Source organism: Staurois parvus, unplaced genomic scaffold (assembly GCF_062004578.1).
Source record: "Staurois parvus isolate SC_StPar_1 unplaced genomic scaffold, SC_StPar_1.0 ptg000491l, whole genome shotgun sequence".
Lineage (NCBI taxonomy): Eukaryota > Metazoa > Chordata > Amphibia > Anura > Ranidae > Staurois > Staurois parvus.
In genome coordinates this window covers 200,174-223,294 of record NW_028318287.1, presented here as the reverse complement: position 1 = coordinate 223,294, position 23,121 = coordinate 200,174, and the positions used below count along the sequence as shown (strand labels likewise).

Sequence of the window (23,121 nt, the reverse complement as noted above, 5' to 3'; positions counted from 1 at the left end):
CAGCGCTTCTCGCGCATGCGCAGTGGGCACTTTCTTACAGCAATCCACTGAGCTGGCCAGAACCAACTCTTGAGGGATTCTATTCCACGTTTTCACAGCTCTCACTGTGAAGAAACCTTTCCTTGTTTGGAGATTACATTTCTTTTCCTCCAGATGTAAAGAGCGCCCCCTTGTCCTCTGTGATGACCTCAGGATGAATAACTCTACACCGAGTTCACTATATGAACCACTGATGTATTAAAGTGTCCATCAACATATCCAGACATAGAAGTGCCAAAATGTGAATCTTCTCATTGTTCAAAATGATGATCACCACGTGCACCACCATCAGGGCCAGGACAAGGGGTGGGCAGGAGGGGGTGCTGCCCTGGGCACTTTGGTATCATGGGAGGTGGAGGGGGTGCTGCAAGGAGATTTGGGAAACGGATTTGTGTTGTAAGGGGGAATTTGGAGGATGACAGGGGGTAAAAGTTGTTATAGGAGGGGAAATTTGAGAGGGGGTGCTAGTAGTGGTAATTTGGAGGGATTTTTGTTTGGAGGGGGGATGGGGGAAGAGGATTTGTGCTTGGAGGGAAATTTGGGGGGTTTGTGCTAGAATTGGTCATATGGTAGAGAGGGGAGGAGATTTGTGCTAGTAGAGGATTTTTTTTGGGGGGGGGGAGGGGATTTTTGCTGGTAGGGATGATTGGGGCTATTTGTGCTAGGAGGGGAAATTTTGGGGGCAAGAAGATTTGTGCTAGGAGGGGGAAATTGGGGGGGGGGGGATTTGTGTTGGGAGGGGGGCTTTGGGGGGGAGAGAATTTGTGCTCAGAGGGGAAATCTGAGGGGTAGAGGACTTCTGCTAGGTGGGGTGATTCAGGGAGAGGGGATAAGGGCAGCATCGATATGTGCCGGAAGGGGGAATTTTAGAAGGGAGTCAAATTTGTACAGGGAGGAGGGGAAATTTATGCTTAGGGAGTAAGCATGCAGATTAGTGCTGGATTTTTTGTGTGGGGGGGGGGATTTTTGCTTACACATAATGCTCACACATCTTGTCCCAGCACTGACCACCACCCAATAGGACTGTACAGACCCAATAGGACTGTACACCATCTGATAGGACTGTACACCACCCATTAGCACTGTACACCACCCAATAGGACTGTACAGACCCAATAGGTCAGCACAGTGGCTAAATGGTTAGCACTTCCGCCTGGCAGTACTCGGGTCATTGGTCCGAATCCCAGCCACGACACCACCTGTCTGGAGTTTGCATGTTCTCCCTGTGCCTGCGTGGGTTTCCTCCGGGTACTCCGGTTTCCTCCCACACTCCAAAGACATGCTGGTAGGTGAATTGGCTGCTGTCTAAATTGTCCCTAGTATGTGTATGTATGAATGTGAGTTAGGGACCTTAGATTGTACGCCCCTTGAGGGTTAGGGACTGATGTGAATGTACAATATATATGTAAAGCGCTGCGTAAAATTGACGGCGCTATATAAGTACCTGAAATAGTTAAATAAATAAATAGAACTGTACAAACCCAATAGGACTGTACACCACCCAATAGGACAGTACACCACCCAATAGGACAGTACAGACCCAATAGGACAGTGCACCACCCAATAGGACAGTACAGACCCAATAGGACAGTGCACCACCCAATAGGACTGTACAGACCCAATATGAATGTACACCACCCAATAGGACTGTACAGACCCAATAGGAATGTACACCACCCAATAGGACTGTATACCACCCAAAAGGACTGTATACCACCCAATAGGACTGTAGAGACTCAATAGGAATGTACACCACCCAATAGGAATGTACACCACCCAAAAGGACTGTACACCACCCAATAGGACTGTAGAGACTCAATAGGAATGTACACCACCCAATAGGAATGTACACCACCCAATAGGAATGTACACCACCCAAAAGGACTGTACACCACCCAATAGGACTGTACAGACCAGCAGTTTTGACCCCTAAATTTTAGAAAGGTCAATATACACATATATCATAGCTCCAAATCGTGTAACACCACTTCCAATCCACCACACCTTATGGTCAGAGGATTGCTTGGTAAATACAAGCACCAAATATTGGGCAGGACCACATGGGCATTAATCATCTATCCCCATGGTGGAAATCTTTATTGATCCATCGTAAGATGTTCAGAGGAATGCCCAAAAGAAAAAAATGTTTCTCATGGTGCAATACTGTTTTATTAACCGTTTCAATACCGGGCAATTTTCCCCCTTCCTGCCCAGGCCATTTTTCAGGTTTCAGCGCTCTCACATTTTGAATGACAATTGCGCGGTCATACAACATTGTACCCAAACCAAAATTTTATCATTTTCTTCACACAACTAGAGCTTTCTTTTGGTGGTATTTAATCACCGCTGGGGTTTTTATTTTTTGCTAAATTAACAAAAAAAGACCAAAAATTTTGAAAAAAAAACACATTTTTCTTTGTTTCTGTTATAAAAGTTTACAAATAAATAATTGTTCTTCATAAATTTAGGCCGAGATGTATTCTGCTACATGTCTTTGGTGAAAATAACCCAAATTAGGATGTTTTTTTTAGTTTGTAGGAAAGTTATAGAGTTCACAAACTATGGTATAGATCTGAATATTGATCAATCCTGAAGTACTGACGGACAATCTAATTTCTTGAGGTCCAAGAATGTCAGAATAGTACAGATATCTCCAAATGACCCCTTTTTGCAGAGTAGACAGTCCGACGTACTTCATAAGAGGCATGGCGAGTTTTTTGAAATTGTATTTTTTTGTCATAATTTTTCGGAAAATGAAAAAATTAAAAAAATTTTCACTATTTTTTTTTTACATACTGTCACCAGTGCAGTACAGCATCATCATATAACTGGCATGGCAGTGAACAGGGACACTGACTAGTGACAGTATGAAAAAAAAATATATATTTTTTTTTTTTTAATTTTTTTTTATTTTTTTATTATATTTAATTTTTTATTACATTTTTTTTTATTTTTTTAAGATTTTTTTTTCATATTTTACTATGACCAAAGTAGTACAATGTTACCATAGTAACATTGTACTACTTTGGGGAAGTGATCAGTATTTTTTTTTTTTTTTTTTTACACAATTTGCTTATAGCAAAGAATTACTTTGCTATAAGCAAGCATTTACTTGAATGAAATCGATTCATTCAGCTTCTTTTTTTTTTTTTTTTTTTGTGCTTAGCTGTGATTTGGTCACAGCTAATCACATGACATGTGCATGTGATTAGCTGTGACCATTCACAGCTAGGCACTAGTATACAATGGATGGCATCATGAATGAAGCCATCCATGTATACAGCTGTCATGTGACCTGCTGTGATTGGTCACAGCAGGTCACATGGTACCAGCAACGGGAGCCGGTACTCGGATCTGTCATCGGCCGTGTCCGAGGTGCACGGGCGGTGACAGATCGCACTGCTGCGCCGCTCTGCATTAGCGCAAACTGCGCATGTGCGGGAGCACACCAAATGGCGTGCACCCGGAATGGAGAGACACATCTGAAGCCGCCAAACGGCCATTGGCAGCTAATGGTTAAAACCTATAAAAAGCAACTCGCATATTAATCACAAGAATCATGATATGGATGCTGGATAGCCGCCGATTTAATGTGCATAGATCGGAGAAATGACCATATTCCTCACCCCACCACCAGAGGAGCTCCTCAGCACGCTCAACGCATTTCGGTGTAATGTCTTCATCAGGAGCTCCTGACAAAGACATTACACCAAAATGCATGACTTATAATTTGGGGGCCACAACTGCCGGTGAGTACCTATTAGGTGGAGGTGCATGTAGTGATCATCACATTAAATATTGAGAAAGCTATTCACATTCTAATCCTTCAGTACAAAAACTGACAACCACCAATGAAGGAATATAGTTATACTATTTTATAAACATCTGCTACCCATTTCCTCACAAATGTATACATATAGAGCCTATTTTTATTAAATATGAACTTATGGGGGCTAATGGGGACTAAAAATAGGGGAACAAAGTAATCAAATGATCCAGAACTAATGGGGACCAAAATGGGGGGACAAAGTAACCAAATCATCCTGAACTAGTGGGGACTAAAATGGGGGGATGAAATAATCAATTTATCCTGAACTAATTTGGACACAAAATGGGGTGGGGGGGGGGGGCAGACTAACCAATTGAACCTGAGCTAATGGGGACTAAAAATAGGTAACTAAGTTACCAAATGATCCAGAACTAATGGGGACCAAAAATAGGAAAATTAAATAGTCAATTTATCTTGAACTAATTTGGACAAAAAATGGGGGTGGGGCACAGTAACCAAATTAACCTGAACTAATGGGAACAAAAAATGAAGGGATAAAGTAACCAAATGATCCTAAAGTAATAGGGACTAAAAATACGGGAACAAAGTAACCAAATGATTCAGAACTAATGGGGACCAAAAATGGGGGGGACAAAGCAATCAAATGATCCAGAACTAATGGGGACCAAAATGGGGGGACAAAGCAATCAAATGATCCTGAACTAATGGGGACCAAAATGGGGGGACAAAGCAATCAAATGATCCTGAAATAATGGGGACCAAAAATAGGGGAACAAAGTAACCAAATGATTTGAAACTAATGGGGATCAAAAATGGGGAAACAATGTAATCAAATGATTCTGAACTAATGGGGACCAGAAATGGGGGGACAAAGTAATCAAATGATCCTGAACTAATGGGGACTAATGGGGACGCATAAGTGTGAACCCGGACTAAAACACATTCCGATTAAGCTCGGGTTCACACCAGTGGGGTGCGGTAAATCCCATGTGATTTGCACAGGAACTGCACCACATTCTTGTACAAATCACATGTGATTTGTGTGCGGTGCAATCGGAGCTGTACATTTTGTATGGCTCTATTTGCACCGCACCCGCACCAAAAACGTGCAGGACCCTTTTTTGGGTCCTCACCAGAATCGGATCGCATGGGTATTCACACCTATGTGATCCGATTCTGCACATTGCACTGCGTTTTGCAGACCGATGTTGGGGTGTTATTAACTTAACATACACACCCGCAGCGGTTTGCAGGAACGGGGTGCGATTCTGATGCGGTGCGGAATTCGCACAGAAAACGCTGCGAATTACGCACCGCATCAATGTGAACCCGGACTAAAACATATTCCGATTAAGCCTGGGTTCACACCAGTGCAGTGCGGTAAATCCCATGTGATTCGCACAGGATCAACTGCACTGCATTCCTGTACAAATCACATGCGATTTGTGCGAGGTGCGATTGGAGCCATGTATTTTGGATGGCTCTAATCGCACCGCACCAAAAACGTTCAGGACCAGAGTCGGATCGCATGGGTATTCACATCTATGCATTTCGATTCTGCACATCGCACCGCGTTTTGCAGACCGCTATCGGGGTGTTGTTAACGTAACATACACACCCGGTTCGCATGAACGGAGTGCGATTCTGATGTGGTGCGGAATTCGCACCGCGGAATTCGCACCGCATCAGTGTGAACCAGGGCTTAGACACATGAATCCTTAGTAAATCCTAATCATCCCTAATTAACTCCTTCTTCCCAGAGTCATTCTTTTGCTGCTGATATTTTTTTTTCACTATTAATGTTTTGATGATGTTTTGTAGCAGAAACATCATCTTAGTGTAATTTTAAACAGGACAAATTATAAACTAAAATGTATGCTTTTGTTTAACAGTAAAACCAATTTTTTTTAAACGTACGCTGTTAAAAATAGAAAAAAATAATTTTTCATTCTTTGCATTATAGCTTACATCCAATATAATATAATATTTGTAGGACAGTATTGGACAATTTGAATGAACACATAAATAGGTTAAGGCTAGGTTCACATCATACATGTGCGACCGAGCGTGCACATTGTGCGTCGTGTGTAAGGCAGCCCATTCCTTTCATGAACTGCTCTGTGTGCGAGAAATGCGCAAAGGAAGTCCCTGACTCCTTTTTCAAAATTGTGCTGCACTGAACCACATGGTTAGTAATTGATGGCACGCTGTGCATCTGCTAGACGGCAGTGTGTTTCTGTACATGTCTGGAAAGTGTGCGATTTTGCACGAGTTTGCGGCAGACACAAGATGTGAACCTAGCCTAAATGTGGATACTTTTTATCTATCCTTTTGTGTATTTACAGGTGATATATTTGTGGTGGATGAAGGGTCTTCGTCTCTAGTCACCCCAGCCCACCTGAACGCCTCTGACCCTGACACCCTGGCTGACAATTTAATATTCTTCATGGAGACGCAGCCACAATTCGGATATCTGGAGAACACGCTGCCCATGCCTGGCTCAGAAAAGTCGGCCTCTGAGATAAAAATAAGTATGTTATATTCCCAGGTCCTCTATTGTCAGTCTTTGTCTTTTCCATAGTTACTGAAATTTTTGAACAGCGTACCAATAGGACGCCCCCTATGTGTGCTGGTTTTGTAATGCCATGATCTGTCCCAATTTATATACACTATATTGCCAAAAGTATTGGGCCAGCCCTCCCAATCATGTGAGTCAGGTGTTCCAATCCCCTCCATATCATGTGATTCTAGTGTTCCAATCCCCTCCCAATCATGTGAGTCAGGTGTTCCAATCCCCTCCATATCATGTGATTCTAGTGTTCCAATCCCCTCCCAATCATGTGATTCAGGTGTTCCAATCCCCTCCATGGACACAGGTGTATACAATCAAGCCCCTAGGCATGCAGACTGCTTCTACAAAAATTGGTGAAAGAATGGGTCGCTCTCAGGAGCTCAGTGACTCCAAGCGTGGTCCCGTGATAAGTGGCCACCTGGGCAATAAGTCCATCCGTGACATTTCCTGGTTACTAAATATTCCACGCTCAACTGTTAGTGCGATTATAATAAGTGGAAGCAACTGGGAACGACAGCAACTCCACGTGGTAGGCCACGTCACATGACAGAGCGGGCTCAGCGCATGCTGAAGCGCACAGTGCGCAGAAGTTGCCAACTGTCTGCAGAGTCAATAGCTAAAGACCTCCAAACTTGGTGTGGCCTTCAGATGAGCCCAACAACAGTGCGTAGAGAGCTTCATGGAATGGGTTTCCATGGCCGGGCAGCTGCATCCAAGCCTTACATCACCAAGTGCAATGCAAAGCGTCGGATGCCGTGGTGTAAAGCAGGCCGCCACAGGACTCTAGAGCAGTGGAGGCGTGTTCTCTGGAGTGACCAATTACACTTCTCTGTCTGGTAATCCGATGGACGTGTCTAGGTTTTGCGGTTGCCAGGAGAACGTTATTTATCTGACTGCATTGTGCCAAGTGTGAAGTTTGGTGGAGGGGAGATTATGGTGTGGGGTTGCTTTCAGGGGGTGGGATTGGCCCCCTAGTTCCAGTGAAGGGAACTCATAAGGCGTCAGCATACCAAGACATTTTGGACAATTTCATGTTCCCAACTTTGTGGGAAGAGTTTGGGGATGGCCCCTTCCTGTTCCAACATGACTGCGCACCAGTGCACAAAGCAAGGTCCATAAAGACATGGAGGAGCCAGTTTGGGGTGGAGGAACTTGACTGTCCTGCACAGAGTCCTGACCTCAACTCCATAGAACACCTTTGGGATGAATTAGAGCGGAGACTGCGAGCCAGGCCTCCTCCCCCGACATCAGTGCCTGACCTGACAAATGTGCTTCTGGAAGAATGGTCCAACCTTCCCATAGACACCCTCCTAAACCTTGTGGACGGCCTTCCCAGAAGAGTTGAAGCTGTTATAGCTGCAAAGGGCGGGGCCAACTCAATATTGAACCCTACGGACTAAGGCAGGGGGGCCATTAAAGGTCATGTGCATGGAAAGGCAGGCCGACCAATACTTATGGCAATATAGTGTAAAAATGTCCAGGCCATTTTAGAATATATTTGTAGAATAAGCCAACATTTATCTCATTTCATACTTCTTTGCGTTACTCTGACATACTGAAGACATGCAGATATATATAAAGTTGCTTTGGTCAGTTTTCTAGGAGGCATTGTTTCAATGAACTATGAGGGTGCCAGCAAATGTGTCCAAAACTGTATAAAGTAACAGGTACAATGTTGTCCTCTTAGAAATAAGATGAAATTGTATTCCAGTTTAAAAGCATAATCCTTACTTAACCTTAATCAATACTAATTTACTCCTTATGCCCCTTTACCCCAGAGCTGATATTTTGACGCTGTTTTTTTTTTTTTTATTATTATTATTTTTTACCATTATTTTTTGATGATTCCTCCTGAATGAAGCATTGTTTCAACTGACTGTAAGCTAACTAACAAATGTGTCTAAAACTGTATAAGAATTAACAATAGAGATTGTTGATCCAGTGAATATCTGATTGTCTCTGGGCATCAGAAAGAAAATTTTCTTTTTGCTGTTTATTTATGTATTTATTATTACAAGTATTTTTAGAGCGCCAATAATTTATGAATTTAGTACATTCACACCAGTCACTGCCCTCCAGGAGCACACAATAAAAACATGCATGGAAAGATACCATAAATATAAGTTTCAATAATTCTAATATATTATCTGAACACACACACACACACACACACACACACTCTCTCTCTCTCTCTCTCTCTCATATATTATCTGAAGAAAATGCAGGAGTGTCTATATTTTTGGCCATGACAGTATATATAATATACGGTATATATATATATATACACACACATACACTTCACCCAGAAAATTGTTGCAACTACAAATGTTTCAGCATTCTCATGTTTATTTCTTTTGTATGTATTGGTATGACACAAAAAAGTGGACAAACAAAATGCTAAATCTGACACATTCCTCGCAAAACCCCAAAAATGGTCTGGACACAATTATTGGCACCCTCCATGTAATATTTGGTAGCACACCCCTTGGAAAAAATAACTGAAATCAATCGCTTTCTGTAACCATCAATGAGTTTCTTCCACCTCTCTACTGGAATTTTGGAGCTCTCTTCTTTCGCCAACTGCTCCAGGTCTCTCAGATTGGAAGGGTTCCTTTCCCCAACTGATGTTCTGAGATCTCTCCAGAGGAGCTCTATTGGACTGAGATCTGGACTCATTGCTGGCCAGTTCAGTCCTCTCCAGCACTTTGTCTGAAACTATTTCTGGGGGCTTTTTGATGTGTGTTTTGAGCCATAGTCCTGCTGGAAGACCCATGACTTCTGACGGAGACCCAACTTTCTGATACCGGGATCTACATTGCAACCCAGGATTCTTTGGTAGTCTTCAGATTCCATAATGCCATGCACACGGTCAAGACATCCAATGCCTGAAGCAGCAAAGCAACCCCAAAACATCAGTGACCCCCCACCATGTGTGACTGGAGGGACTGGATTCTTTTCTGTAAAGGCCTCATTGCTTTTTCTGAAAACAGTAGAATGATGGGCTTTACCAAAAAGCTGCCATTTTGTTTTGTCTGTCCACAGCACATTCTCCCAAAAGGATTTTGCCAAACTGCAATCTGGCTTTTTTCTGTTTCTGTGTCAGCAGTGGGGTCCTCCTGGGTCTCCTACCATAGCATCCCTTTTCATTCAGAAGGTGATGTATAGTGCGAGCGGACGCAGGTTTTCCCTGTGCCTGAAGGTCAGCTTAAATTTGTCTGGAAGTCGATCGAGGTTCTTTAGCCACCATTCCAACAATCCTTGGTTGCAATCTTTAATCAATTTTTCTCTTTCGTCCACTTCCAGGGAGATTAGCTACAGTGCCATGGGCTGTACACTTCTTGACAATGTTGTGCACAGTGGACACAGGAACATTAAGATATCTGAAGATGGACTTGTAACCTTAAGATTGTCCATGCGTTTCCACCATTTTTGTTCTCAAATCCTCAGACAATTGTTTGCTGCTCTTTCTCTTCTCCATGCTCCATGTGGCACACAGAGACAAACAGAAAGGTGGAGTCAATTTTTCGACATTTTAACTGGTTGTCAGTGTGATTTCTATATTATCAGCACCTGTTAATTAATACAGGGGAGTTTAATGACAAATTACAGGAGCGTCACAAACTTGGAATGCAATTATTTCTTACAATTTTGAGAAGGTGCCAATAATTTTGTCCAGTCCATTTTGGGGGTTTTGCGTGGATTGTGTCAGATTTGGCTTTTTTGTGTGCCCACTTTTTTATGTCATACCAATACAAACAAAAGAAATAAAACACGAGAATGCTAAAACATTTGTAATTGCAACCCACTTTCTGGCATCATCTGACAGAAATGCAGGAGGGACAATATTTTTGGCCATGACTGTATACAGTTTATACCTATATGTTGTACATTACATTCATTCTGGACTCCAACCTATCCTTCCAGCCCCAAGTCCAATCTTTAACAAACTCGTGCAGACTCCACCTCCGCAACATCGCCAAAATCCGCACGTTCCTAACCCCAGAAACCACTAAACAGCTCATCCACTCCCTCATCATATCACGACTCGACTACTGAAACTCCCTCCTCACTGGCCTGCCTCGCCGCTGGCTATCCCCGCTTCAGTCCATCCTGAATACGGCGGCCAGACTCATTCACCTCTCCAACCGCTCCATCTCCGCCACCCCCCTCTGCCAATCCCTCCACTGGCTTCCGATTGCGCAATGGATCAAATTCAAAATCCTAACACTGACGTACAAAGCCGTCCACCATACTGCCCCGAACTACATCACTGACCTAATATCCAAGTACCACCCAACACGCACACTCCGCTCCTCACAAGACCTCCTTCTCTCTAGTTCCCTGGTCTCCTCCTCCCATGCCCACCTCCAGGACTTCTCCTAGGGTGTCACCCATCCTCTGGAACTCCCTGCCCCAACCCATCAGATTATCACCTACTCTCCTCTCTTTTAGGCGCACCCTGAAAACCCATCTCTTCAGGGAAGCCTACCCCATCCCCTGCTAACTTGCCGACCTCCACCACTCTTCCTACCACTCCGTCCCCCACAGCTATCTCCTCCTGTGCCACCATCCCCTCCCTCCTAGATTGTAAGCTCCAAAGAGCAGGGCCCTCGATTCCCTCATGTTTTGCATTGTATTGGTATTGTTCTGTCACATGTTCTGTCCCCCTTTGTAATGTAAAGCGCTGAGCGAACTATTGGCGCTTTATAAATACTGTGTAATAATAATAATAATTACATTTTGGGCAATCCACAAATACCAGACTTGAAAAAAATGTCTCATGAGAATCAGACAAATGGTACTTTTATTTAAACCGATCTACAAGGAGGGACGGTTGTGAAGGTGACAGGTGGACTTGAGTCTGGAAAAATGGAGATTTAGGAGCTGTGACACATTTTGAATGGAGACAGACTTAGACTTTATATTGTTCTTAAGGTTCCTTCAGCTTGCAGCAAGTCACCTCCGGGTATGTCCGCTACGTCCAGTCTCATCATCGCGGCATAGAACCCACAGGGGACTTCTTCATGATCTCAGTCAGCGATTCCCTTCACAAGTCTATGAGCATTCCTTTCTACATGGTCATCAAACCGACTAACGATGAGCAACCTCAGCTGCACGTCAAGAACCTCACGGTAAGCTCAGTGCTTTTTGTGTCATGGGTTTTGGTAGAGAGTCTAGTCTTGGCCAGTAAATGTTTGTCTGGAGAGTTTAATGCAGGCAAGAGACAGGTCGAAAATCGGCCGATTTTTCGTCCGAAAAAAAAAATTGGCCGATTTTCGCACCGTTAGTGGGTTATTTGGGCGGCCGTTTTTCGGGGTTTTGGCACATTTTTTTTTATCGGTAAATTTGGCAATGATGGGCAAATTGGCTGATCGTTTTACCAATAAAAAATCTGCTAATGAGCCTTGACCTGCAAGAAGAAGAAAAAGAAGAATTCCAGTCCTCCTATTATATTTTATATTTTTGCGGTTGCAACAATGTATCTATTTGTATCCGAATAAAAACGTCTGTATCGAAATGGATACAAATGGATACATTGTTGCAACCGCAAGACTTTATTCATGTAAAATATAATAGCGGAGCTCTCTGCAAGGGACAGAAGTAATAATGCCGGCCATAGATGGGACGAAAATCGGCCGATTTTTTTACCGTTGGTGGTAACGTCGGCTGATTGACGACCGATTTTTTTTCTTTTTTTTTTAAAAAAACAGCCGATTTTCGACCCGTCTATGGCCTGCATTAGACTCTACTAGTGAGTATTTGCAAAGCCTTCAACATGTTTTGAGCTGATTTTTCCAAGTCTTTAACCACTCGTCCACCAACGCCATTTTTAAACGACGGCTGGTAGACAAGGTTTTTAACCTCCTTGGCGGTTTTCCCGAGTGTAGCTCGGGGTAGAATTTCTATACCAAGAACGGTAACCCCGAGCTACACTCGGGCTTACCATGCAGTGTTCTCTGGGGGTCCCTGCAGCACTTACCTTGTCCTTCGCTCCCACGATGTGTCCCCTGCAGCGTCCCCGTCCATCTCCTCCGGCGGATGCCGGCATCTGGCTTCCGTGTTCCGGTCCCCGTGACGTCGGAACGTTCGGGCGGCGGAACCGGCGGGAAATTTGAAATTTTTAAAAAATGACATTTTTGCTGTCATTGCTTTTTCACTGCATTTCACATACATTTTGTCCCCACTGCTTTGTCCGGCGCCCTGCCTGCATTTTGACTGTTCTTTCTGCCTGGAAACTTAGAAAAGTCCATGGCGGCCAAAAAGCGTCCCTTTACGTCAAAAGCGGTTTTAGAACAGCGAGAGTAAATCAGAACCACTTGCAGAATTGAGTGATAATGATTTGTGGGGAAATTCCTCATCAGACACTGAAAACGATTTTGCGACTTTGCTCAGCGATGTGCGAATTTGCCTCTGTATTTCAAATTTCAGTGTTTTTGGTTTGATTATATTATTGAATTAAATTTATTATTATAATATTATTATTTTTTATGATTATTTATTAAATTATAATTTATGATTTCGTGTTTCAAGTTTTATCATATCCGGAATGTTTAATAGACTCTTTTTCAGATAGATTTCAGTGAGTTATTCCTAAAAATTACAGCCTACAATTAAAAACTACATATTTCCATACAAAAAAATGGTACCGCTTTCAGCACAAAATTCCTGACATGATCATACCGCCAGGGAGGTTAAACACACAATGGGGTTGATTTACTAAAACTGGAGAAAATCTGGTGCAGCTGCACCAGATATCTCTCCGGTTTTAGCAAATCAAATTTAATTTGTGGAGAAGGCAATGGGCTTTAATATGAAAGTGGAAGTGACTACTTTCAAAGCCCACCAAAGATACTGTTTCTCCACCCAACTGCCTCAGTCAAGTATCTCTGACTCCACTGTTCCACCTGCAGACCTTGGACCAGCATGGCGGGTGTTGGTGGTTGCAACAGAGGGAAACCAGGGAATGCCCATTCCCCGATGTTCTTTCAAATGACCTCAGAAGCAACGTGTATTAACTCACTTCCAGGTCCGGCTGTCACTTCCCTGGCTGCTTTGACAATCTGCATAAAATTCTATCACATTGGGGGGCTATTGTCCCCCGCCATGTGATAGTAATAAAGGTTAATGTAAACTTTTAGTTGCAGGCACTGTGGAGCAATTCATCCTCAGAGGTCAGCATTTGCCTGATTTAAAGCTTATTTTTAGCTTGTTAAAATTATGGAAATACTTAGCGGCTGAGCCGGAAATTATCAAGGGAGGATGAGGGGGTGGGGATGCCCCCAAGCTAACGTCTCCTGCAATGTGGGAACCCTGGGCACATCTAAGGAAAATGCTAATTTGGTGCCGGTTTGGTGGTATGCCACAGCTGACCAGGGATGAATCAGAAAGAAGGCACAGCTCCAAGGATACAATGAGAACTTGTCCTCCTCTTCTCTACTCTGCACCTTTACTCAGGGAATTTGACGCCAATTCACACTTTCAGCCCTGTAACTCGGATAAGGAACACCTGTTACAGACTTCTTTTAATATGTAATTAGAACAGGGTGACTTTACAAACTTTTACACCTCCTGCCATGTTCTTAGACAATCAATATCTCACATATCATGGTGACTGGATTAAGGTGATGTAAAATAAAATATAAACTTTTTAAATATATTCTTCAGATTTTTTTAACATATAAAAAAGTCATTTTAACATATATTTTTACATATGTTTGTAAATGCATTCCAAAAATGTAGATTTGTATTTTTAAAGACCTACACTATATTTGAAGTGTATTTTTAAAAATATTTTTCATATATTGTGTAATAAAAATGCATTTCAACATACAGTGTGTGTGTGTGTATATATGTATGTATATATATATATATATATATATATATATATATATATATTTTTTTTTTTTTTTTTTTTTTTTTTTTTTTTTTAAATATATTGAATACGGCCAAAATTGTAGCATTTCAAATGTATGTCAATATATTTGGGAAGAATATTTTTAAAATATATTTCAAATATATTTTTCTTCCATGTGGGAATTACCATTGTTGCTCTGAATGGTAAGGCATGTTTTTGAAATTCATTACAACTGCAAGAAGCTTCTTCGATAAGAACATCAACAACATTACAGAACAGGTCCAGTTGAATGTGACTATCCACTATCAGATATACCTACAGGAGTTGCATTGGCAGCTGTGGCCAGGCTAAGGACATTTAAATATTTATATATTCTTAAAGGATGTGTGCACCTTAATACAATCCCTTCTCCCCTTTGGCCTGACCCAAATTAATTTACCCTCTTAATCCATCCAAGCATATCTACCTTGAACAAAAGGCCACAGATTCAGGTGTTTGTTTACATCCAGTGCCACAATCCTCACTCTCTTGGACACTCATACACATTATGGCCCCTTACACTTCTATAGGGACATATTCCTTCATCTATGGCCTTGGGACACAGCCTCATAGAAATTTACCGAGCTGTAATGTGCATCCGCTGCCAGGAGATTAAGATTCTGCACTGGATATAGACAAATAACTTATCCTTTAGGAAGCATCAAGTGAACTTTCCAACAAGCCCTCACTGATCTATGTAGCAGCAGGTACTGAGGAGTGTAATGCCCTCCTAGGTAACAGAGGGAGCTTGACTCCAATGGTTAGATAAGGGCTGAGCAGGAGCCCAGGTGTAATAGCCAGAGTGGGGTCAAATTGTGGTCAGGGCTGAGAGGTTCTGCAGGCCAGTCCCTTTGGAATTTCCCCCTGTTCTAGAGCTTTAGAGGAAGGCCTAGAAGCAGAGGGTGGATCTAGGAGTTTTTGGCCTGTACTCTTGAGGGAACTGGGCCAATCCCCATCAAGAGGTTGGAAAGGGGCCTGGACAACCCTTAAAAGTAAGAGAGCCTGCTCAGTAGCAGGAGAGTGCGAGCGGAAGATAAGGAAATGAGGTTGAGATGCAGGAGCCTGGGAGGGAGTCCAGGCTGGAAGGGGCTCACCTCCAGGCAGAGGGACCTTGGAAGGAAGAAGCTGTGGACTTCACTGGCCCCCTGAAAGAGGACCACCTGGTGGCAGGGAAGAAGTGACCTAGCTGATAGGCCTGGTAGCAGCCCCCTTCCCAACAGCAGCATAGGAGAAGGACTCAGTGAGTACTCCTACACCCCCTGGGCCAGAGAGGGGAGAGAGTATTTGGGTGGGAAGCCTGACTAGCTCTACACCCGGGACTGTTACATTTCAAGTGGCAGCTTTGAACTCCCTTGCCCAGAGATTCCTCCAGACAGCTGGGTAAAGAAGAGGATTTATCTGGGGTCTGGGGTGGTTCACCAGGACAGGCTGGAGAGCTCTCTTAGAAGAGAAGTTCTGACTTTGGGACTTGTAATATAGTTCAGGAAGTTTGTCCTCAGTTGCCATTCTCTTGGGCATCCCATATACCCCTTACCCCATCCAAGTCCTACATCCCTAATAAAACTTCAAAACAAAGCTCAAGGACTTGTTTTCTGTCCCTGTGTACAAGTCTGAATGAAAATCATGTGATACCTGGCTGTGCAGGACTATAGGGGGACCCAATTCTTCAGCAACTCCTAAGGGGGTAGCAGAGAAGACCTTCAGTTCAGGTGAGGGCCTTAGTACTCTTGCTCCTCTTCCTGTGTACCTACTCTGTGCTTACATTATGGACTGTTAGGCTGGCAGACTGAAAAGTCACTGCTGGGAGAGGGGAGCAGGAGGAGCCAAGCTGAGGAAATGAAACTAAAGCCGACCGTAGATGGTTCAAATCTTGGCCATTTTTTTTCCAGTTTTTTATTAAAGACTGCAAAGTATACAGTCAAATATAAAAATCTCAGCTGGTTTACTAGTGACCGGCCAAGATTCAGACCATCTATGGGCAGGCTGATTGTACCCAAGTCCATTATTGTACAACCAGCATGTCGGATTTTACATGCAATTATTGCTAGTGGCTATTATAGCTGCCAGCAGCAATCACTGTGTTCTCCTGGCAAGGACAGCTTTCCCAGCCGGGAGAACACAATAGCTCCGCGGGAGGGATTCCCCCCATTAAAGTGATTCTAAAGCCTTATTTAAAAAAAAAAAAAACAATAACAAACATATCTATACTTACCTCCTGTGTGCAGTGGAGAACAGCCCGGAACCTCCTCTTTTTGGGTCCCCTGCAGGCTCTCCTGGCCCCTCCCTCCTATTGGGTGCCCCCACAGCAAACAGCTTGCTAGGGGGCACCTGCTGCTCCATGTGTTCATTCATACACGGAGCTGCGGCTTGGCCCCACCCCCTCTCTCTTCTCATTGGCTCACTGGCTGTGATTGACAGCAGTGGGAGCCAATGGCTCCCGCTTCTCTGTCTCAGCCAATGAGAAGAGGGAGTCCCAGGATAGCTGAGACTCGAGTGCATATCACTGGATCAAGAGGGGGGCTTAGGTGAGTATTAGGGGGGCTTGGGGGATGATGTACACAGAAGGTTTTTTTACCTTCATGCATTGAATGTATAAAGGTAAAAAACCTTGAGTCTTTAGAACCACTTTAACACTGGCTGTGTTGATGGGAGAATCAAGCAATTTTCTTTCCTGCAACCCGTGCTTGCAGGAGAGAAAATCACATCATGTATGGCCTGCCTAAAAGTACTCGGTTGTGAACCTTGTAGCTGCAGGTACTGTGGAGCTATATATATATATACACAAAGTATATTTATATATTTAAATATGCTATACACTGTATTGAGATAAAAATGCAAACCATCTGCGAATAAATAAAATCCATAGTTTTGCAGGTGTGCGTACATGCATTAGTTTTAGCTTGTGTTTTCAGAGGGTTTGCAATTAAAAAAAAGAAAACGTATTTAAAAAAACATATATATATATATATATATATACAGTTGCAAGAAAAAGTATGTGAACCCCTTGGGATTACTTGGAGTTTTGCATGAATTGGGCATCAAATGTGCTCTGAACGTCATCTATGTCACAACAATAGAAGAACACAGTCTGCTGAACATAATACTACACAAACATTAGATGTTGCCATGGTTTAATTGCACATAACATGTAAACATTCACAGTGCAGGGAGGAAAAAGTATGTGAACCTTTGGACTTAATAACTGGTTGACCCTCCTTTGGCAGCAATAACCTCAACCAATCGTTTCCTGTAGTTGCAGATCAGACCTGCACAACAATCTGGAGTCATTTTGGACCACTCCTTTTCACAAAACTGCTTCAGTGTAGCAATATTCTTGGGATGTCTGGTGTGAATCGCTCTCTTAAGGTCATGCCACAGCATTTCAATCGGGTTGAGGTCAGGACTCTGACTGGGCCACTCCAGAAGGCGTATTCTGTGCTGTTGCAGCCATTGTTTTGTTGAATTACTTGTATGCTTTGGGTCATTGTCCTCTTGCATCCCCCATCCTCTGCGGAGCTTCAGTTGGCGGACAGATGGTCGTACGTTTTCCTGCAAAATGTCTTGTTAAACTCTGGAATTAATTTTCCCATCAATGACAACAATCCGTCCAGGCCCTGAGGCAGCAAAGCAGCCCCAAACCATGATGCTCCCTCCGCCATGTTTCACAGTGGGGATGAGGTTTTGATGTTGGTGTGCTGTGCCTTTTTTTTCTCCACACATAGTGTTGTGTGTTCTTCCCAAACAACTCAATCTTGGTTTCATCTGTCCACAGTATATTCTGCCAGTAGTGCTGTGGAACATCCAGGTGCTCTTTTGCAAACTTCAAACGTGCTGCAATCTTCTTTTTGGACAGCAATGGCTTCCTCCGTGGTGTCCTCCCATGTACTCCATTCTTGTTTAATGTTTTCCTTATTGTAGATGTGTCAACAAAAATTGTTAGCATGTGCCAGAGATTTCTGTAGGTCTTTAGCTGACACTCTGGGATTCTTCTTTACCTCATGCAGCATTCTGCGCTGTGCTCTTGCAGTCATTTTTACAGGACGACCATGCCTAGGGAGAGTAGCAACAGTGCTAAACTTTCTCCATTTGTAGGCAGTCTGTCTTACCGTGGACACATGAACATCAAGGCTTTTGGAGATACTTTTGTAACCCTTTCCAGCTTCATGCAAGTCAACAATTCTTGATCGTAGGTCTTCTGAGAGCTCTTTTCTGCGAGGCATGGTTCACATCAGACAGTGCTTCTTGAAACCAGTAAACCCAAAACAGGTGTGTGTTTTTTAAGGGCAGGACAGCTGTCAGCAACACATCCAATATCATCACACTGATTGGAGTCAAGGTTGGCTCACTCCTGGCTCCAATTAGCTCTGGGAGAAGTCATTAAGCTAGGGCCTCACATACTTTTTCCTCCCTGCACTGTGACTGTTTACATGTTATGTGCAATTAAACCATGGCAACATCTAAAGTTTGTGTAGTATTATGTTCAGCAGACTGTGTTCTTCTATTTTTGTGACTTAGATGACATTCAGAGCACATTTTATGCCCAATTCATGCAAAACTCCACGTAATCCCAAGGGGTTCACATACTTTTTCTTGCAACTGTATATATATATACCACTCACTCTCCATGTGCACCTTTCCCTCCCCGCTCAAACATGCACTGGTTACCCCCATTCTCAAAAAACCTTCACTGGACCCCACCTGTTTGAATAACTTAAGACCCATCTCCCTGCTCCCGTTTGCCTCCAAGCTTCCCAAGCGCTTTGTTCACAACCGTATGAACTGCTACCTCACCGACAACAACCTTCCTGATCCCCGACAGTCTGGCTTCCGCCCACAACATTCCACAGAAACTGTCCTACTAAAACTCACTAATGACCTACTAACTGCTAAAACCAACGGCCATTACTCCATACTGATCCCAACCAATGGCCATTACTCCATACTCATACTCCTTGACCTTTCCGCTGACTTTGACACAGTCGACCACCCGCTCCTCCTCAGTAAACTCCACTCCATCGGCCTCCGTGACTCTGCTCTCTCCTGGTTCTCCTATTACCTTTCTCAGCGCACTTTCAGTGTCACATACAACTCCTCCTGCTCCGCTCCGATTCCTCTTTCTGTTGGGGTACCCCAAGGTTCTGTCCTTGGGCCCCTCCTTTTCTCTCTCTACACCTCCTCCCTGGGCCAACTGGTAACCTCCCATGGCTTCCAATACCACCTCTATGCTGATGACACCCAGATCTATCTCTCCACTCCCCAGCTCACCCCCTCAATCTCCTCACGTATCACAAATCTACTAAGCAACATATCAGCATGGATGTCACACCACTACCTTAAACTCAATCTTTCCAAAACCGAGCTGTAATATTTCCACCCCCCGATCCCCCACTCATGACTCTACCATGAAGATCAACAGCACAACCATTGGTCCTTCCCCTCATGTCAGGGTGCTAGGCGTAATCCTAGACTCTGACCTCTCCTTCGCACCCCACATCCACTCACTGGCTAAATCCTGCCGCCTCAACCTCCGGAACATCTCCAAAATCCGCCCCTTCCTGACCAATGACACCACAAAACAACTTATCCACGCCTTGGTTATATCACGCCTCGATTACTGCAACTCCCTCCTCACTGGTCTACCGTTACACAGGCTATCCCCCCTTCAGTCTATTGTGAATGCTGCTGCTAGACTCATACACCTTACCAACCGATCAGCGACTGCTGCCCCTCTCTGCCAATCCCTCCACTGGCTTCCACTAACCCAACGTATAAAATTCAAAATACTAACCACAGCTTACAAAGCCATCCACAGCACTGCCCCTAGCTACATCACCAACTTCATCCACAGATATCGCCCATTCTACTCCTCCCATGATATCCTCCTCTCTAGCTCCCTCATCACCTCCTCCCACGCTCACCTCCAGGACTTCTCCAGAGCCTCTCCTATCCTCTGGAACTCCCTACCACAGCATGTACAGTCAGCCCCCACCCTGTCTGCCTTTAGGTGATCTTTGAAAACTCACTTATTCAGCGAAGCCAACCCCACCTCCACCTAAGAACTGTACTTGAATCACCTCCACCAGATCCTCCCCCGCAGTTATCACCTTTTGTATCACCTCCCCCTTCCTTTAGATTATAAGCTCCATGAGCCGCGCCCTCCTATTCCTTCTGTACTGAAATGTATTGTTGCTGTATTGTCTCCCTTATATTGTAAAGCACTGAGCAAACTGTTGGCGCCATAAATCCTGTATAATAATAATAATAATAATTTATATATTTATTTATTTATTTATTTAAATTTAAAAATGTTGATACTATATCTAGATAAAATAAACATACCAGTATCTGATTGCAGATATCCATGGCAGAGAATAAAGGAGGGGTAGTTTATAAAAAAAAAAAAAAAAATCACTGTGCCAATGTCTGAGCATTATCACAATCATCACGAAAAATGCCTATATTCTGTCTAGTAAGTTTATTTACTATGATCATCAGCTCCATCTATTGGCCATAATGCGGCATTTTCCTGATTGTGGTATTTTAGGAACATGACACATTATGGTCAAGAGATGGAGCTGATCATGGAAAATAAACAGATAAAATACAGTGAGAATTCGTGTCAGCTGAATAAACACTTGTGACATTTGTCCAACAATTTTTTTTATATAAATAGACTCCATAGTTTTGTAAGTGTGTGTACATACTGCATTATGTTTTACTTGCAATTTCAGAGATTTTGCATAAAAAAAATTAGATAAATTTTAACTTTGGCTAAAAAATAACTTTTAAATGTTACATACCTAGATATATTTATTTATATATATATATATATATATATATATATTTGTTTATATATATATATATATATATATATATATATATTTATTTATATATATATATATAGATAGATATATATAGATATAGATATATTTATTTATTTATTTATATATATATATATTATATATATATATATATATATTATATATATAATATATAATATGTGTGTGTATATATATATATATATATATATATATATATTATATTAAATATATATTATAGCCTACCCAACCTCCACCTAAAAAAAAAAATATATATATATATATATATATATATATATATATATATATATATATATTTATAAAAACTGTTGTTTTATATATATTTATTTTTAGATAAATATATATATTTATAAAAATTGTTATTTTTTGTTTGTGATTCATTTCCTGGGTGTAGAGGCTTTTCCCTTTAAGTGCGAGGAGTGATGAGCATTAGCGAGGAGCCGTCCTGTTGGCAGGTCCGGAGATGGGCTCGTATTTGATCATCTCAAGTCCCCCGTGAACGGAGCAGACCGCAAAGTGTAAACAGAACTCATGAAAATAGAACATATCTGATGCCAGAGGTCCATGGCAGAGGATAAAGGAACATTAAATCCCGGCTTCCATGTGTGCTTGTCAGCTGGTGTAAATCCCAGAATGGCTTGCAAATGAAGAAGCCCGCGCCACACACATAGAGCCTAAATTTAGCCCGCCGCGTGTTTACAGAGTAACAGAACGTTTTTCGCCGCAAAACAGAGAATCCGGGAAGGAGCGGACCCCTCTCTAACGTATCCTGTTTTTCTTTCCATGAGTAATGTCGGGCCCTCGTTTTGAGAGAATTATTGTTTTGTTTTGGCGGGGTCGGTAATCAAGGCGTATTTTGTATGAGCCGCATGTCACCGTATTACCGATCTGCCGCGCCGTGTCTCCCAGCCTGGCTGTTAGTTCTCGTTTCAGCCCAGAATACCGTATTGTGTTCCAGCAACATCCCAGCGTGATCAGGGGCCTCGAGGCCGTCCAGATTCTGGGGTTCAGCAGAAGGTCACGCCACCGTAGCGTTCAACTTTGTGCGACGGAAAAAAGAGGCAACGATCGGCACCAGAATATTAAAGCAGAACTCCAATTTTTATTGGATCAGTTTCTTCTAGGGGTGAGCTCATACTCACCTGAGCCGCCAATCCTACAGAAAACTTTGTTCCCCCACGGCCCAGAGGTGGACTGTTCCTGTCTGTGAAGTGAGCATTGAACATGCTGACGTCAGGAACAGTCCATTTTACAAAACCTCTGGACCGCAGGGGGGCAGGACCCAAAAGGACCGTTCTTGTGTGGGGAGGATCAGCCGGTCAGGTGAGTATATCTTTGGTGTCCTCCCCTGTAGAGCATAATGGGCATTTAACCTGTGCAGTGCCGGCAATGCCCCACAGCACAGGGCGGAAAAACTTTTCCCCAGATTTCTGCTTTAAGGTGATAGATACTGCTGGTCCAGGGGCGGACTGGCCATTCGGGCTCTCGGGCACTGCCGAGGGCCCTGGGTCAGTAGGGGGCCCCATGAGATGCTCCTGGTACCTTTCATAGGCGTTTTTGGGTGTGGTTTGAGTGTGGGCGAGGACACAGGGGCCCCATGATCCTCTATTGCCCGGGGGCCCCATGAGTTGTCAGTCCGCCACTGTGCTGGTCATACTAAGGCTGAAGCTCAATCTGCTCTTTCCCACCAACATGCTAATGAAATTGATAAAAAAAAAAAAAAACTTTCCATTTTCATTACATATTTAATTTTGGACCCAGTGATGTCATCACTGGGCCTTTGTGTTTCTTTATGCAGTGCAGGCAGATTGTGGGTGGGAGGGGCCAGAAGGATGCGGCACATAGCTTTACGTACTCCTCTCAAGTGACCTCAGCCCTGATGTAAGCAGTGGGCTGGCTCTTGGGAGGAGCTATGCAAATATGAAAATGCTTTGATGGGTGTATGTCAGTCTGGAGGAGTGGGTGTTCCTAGGCGGGATGCATTTGC

The 23,121-nt window shown here is 43.2% G+C and overlaps 1 protein-coding gene across 1 annotated transcript in view; it reads left to right on the top strand.

Moving 5' to 3' along the window:
* LOC149452180 (FRAS1-related extracellular matrix protein 1-like) overlaps positions 1-23,121 on the top strand; it is a 278,816-nt gene that overhangs the window by 100,239 nt on the left and 155,456 nt on the right. Inside the window, exons 18-19 of the mRNA XM_089689678.1 lie at positions 6,175-6,360; positions 11,337-11,533. Of these exons, the coding sequence (XP_089545804.1) occupies positions 6,175-6,360; positions 11,337-11,533 (383 nt within the window). The remainder of the gene's footprint in view (positions 1-6,174; positions 6,361-11,336; positions 11,534-23,121) is intronic.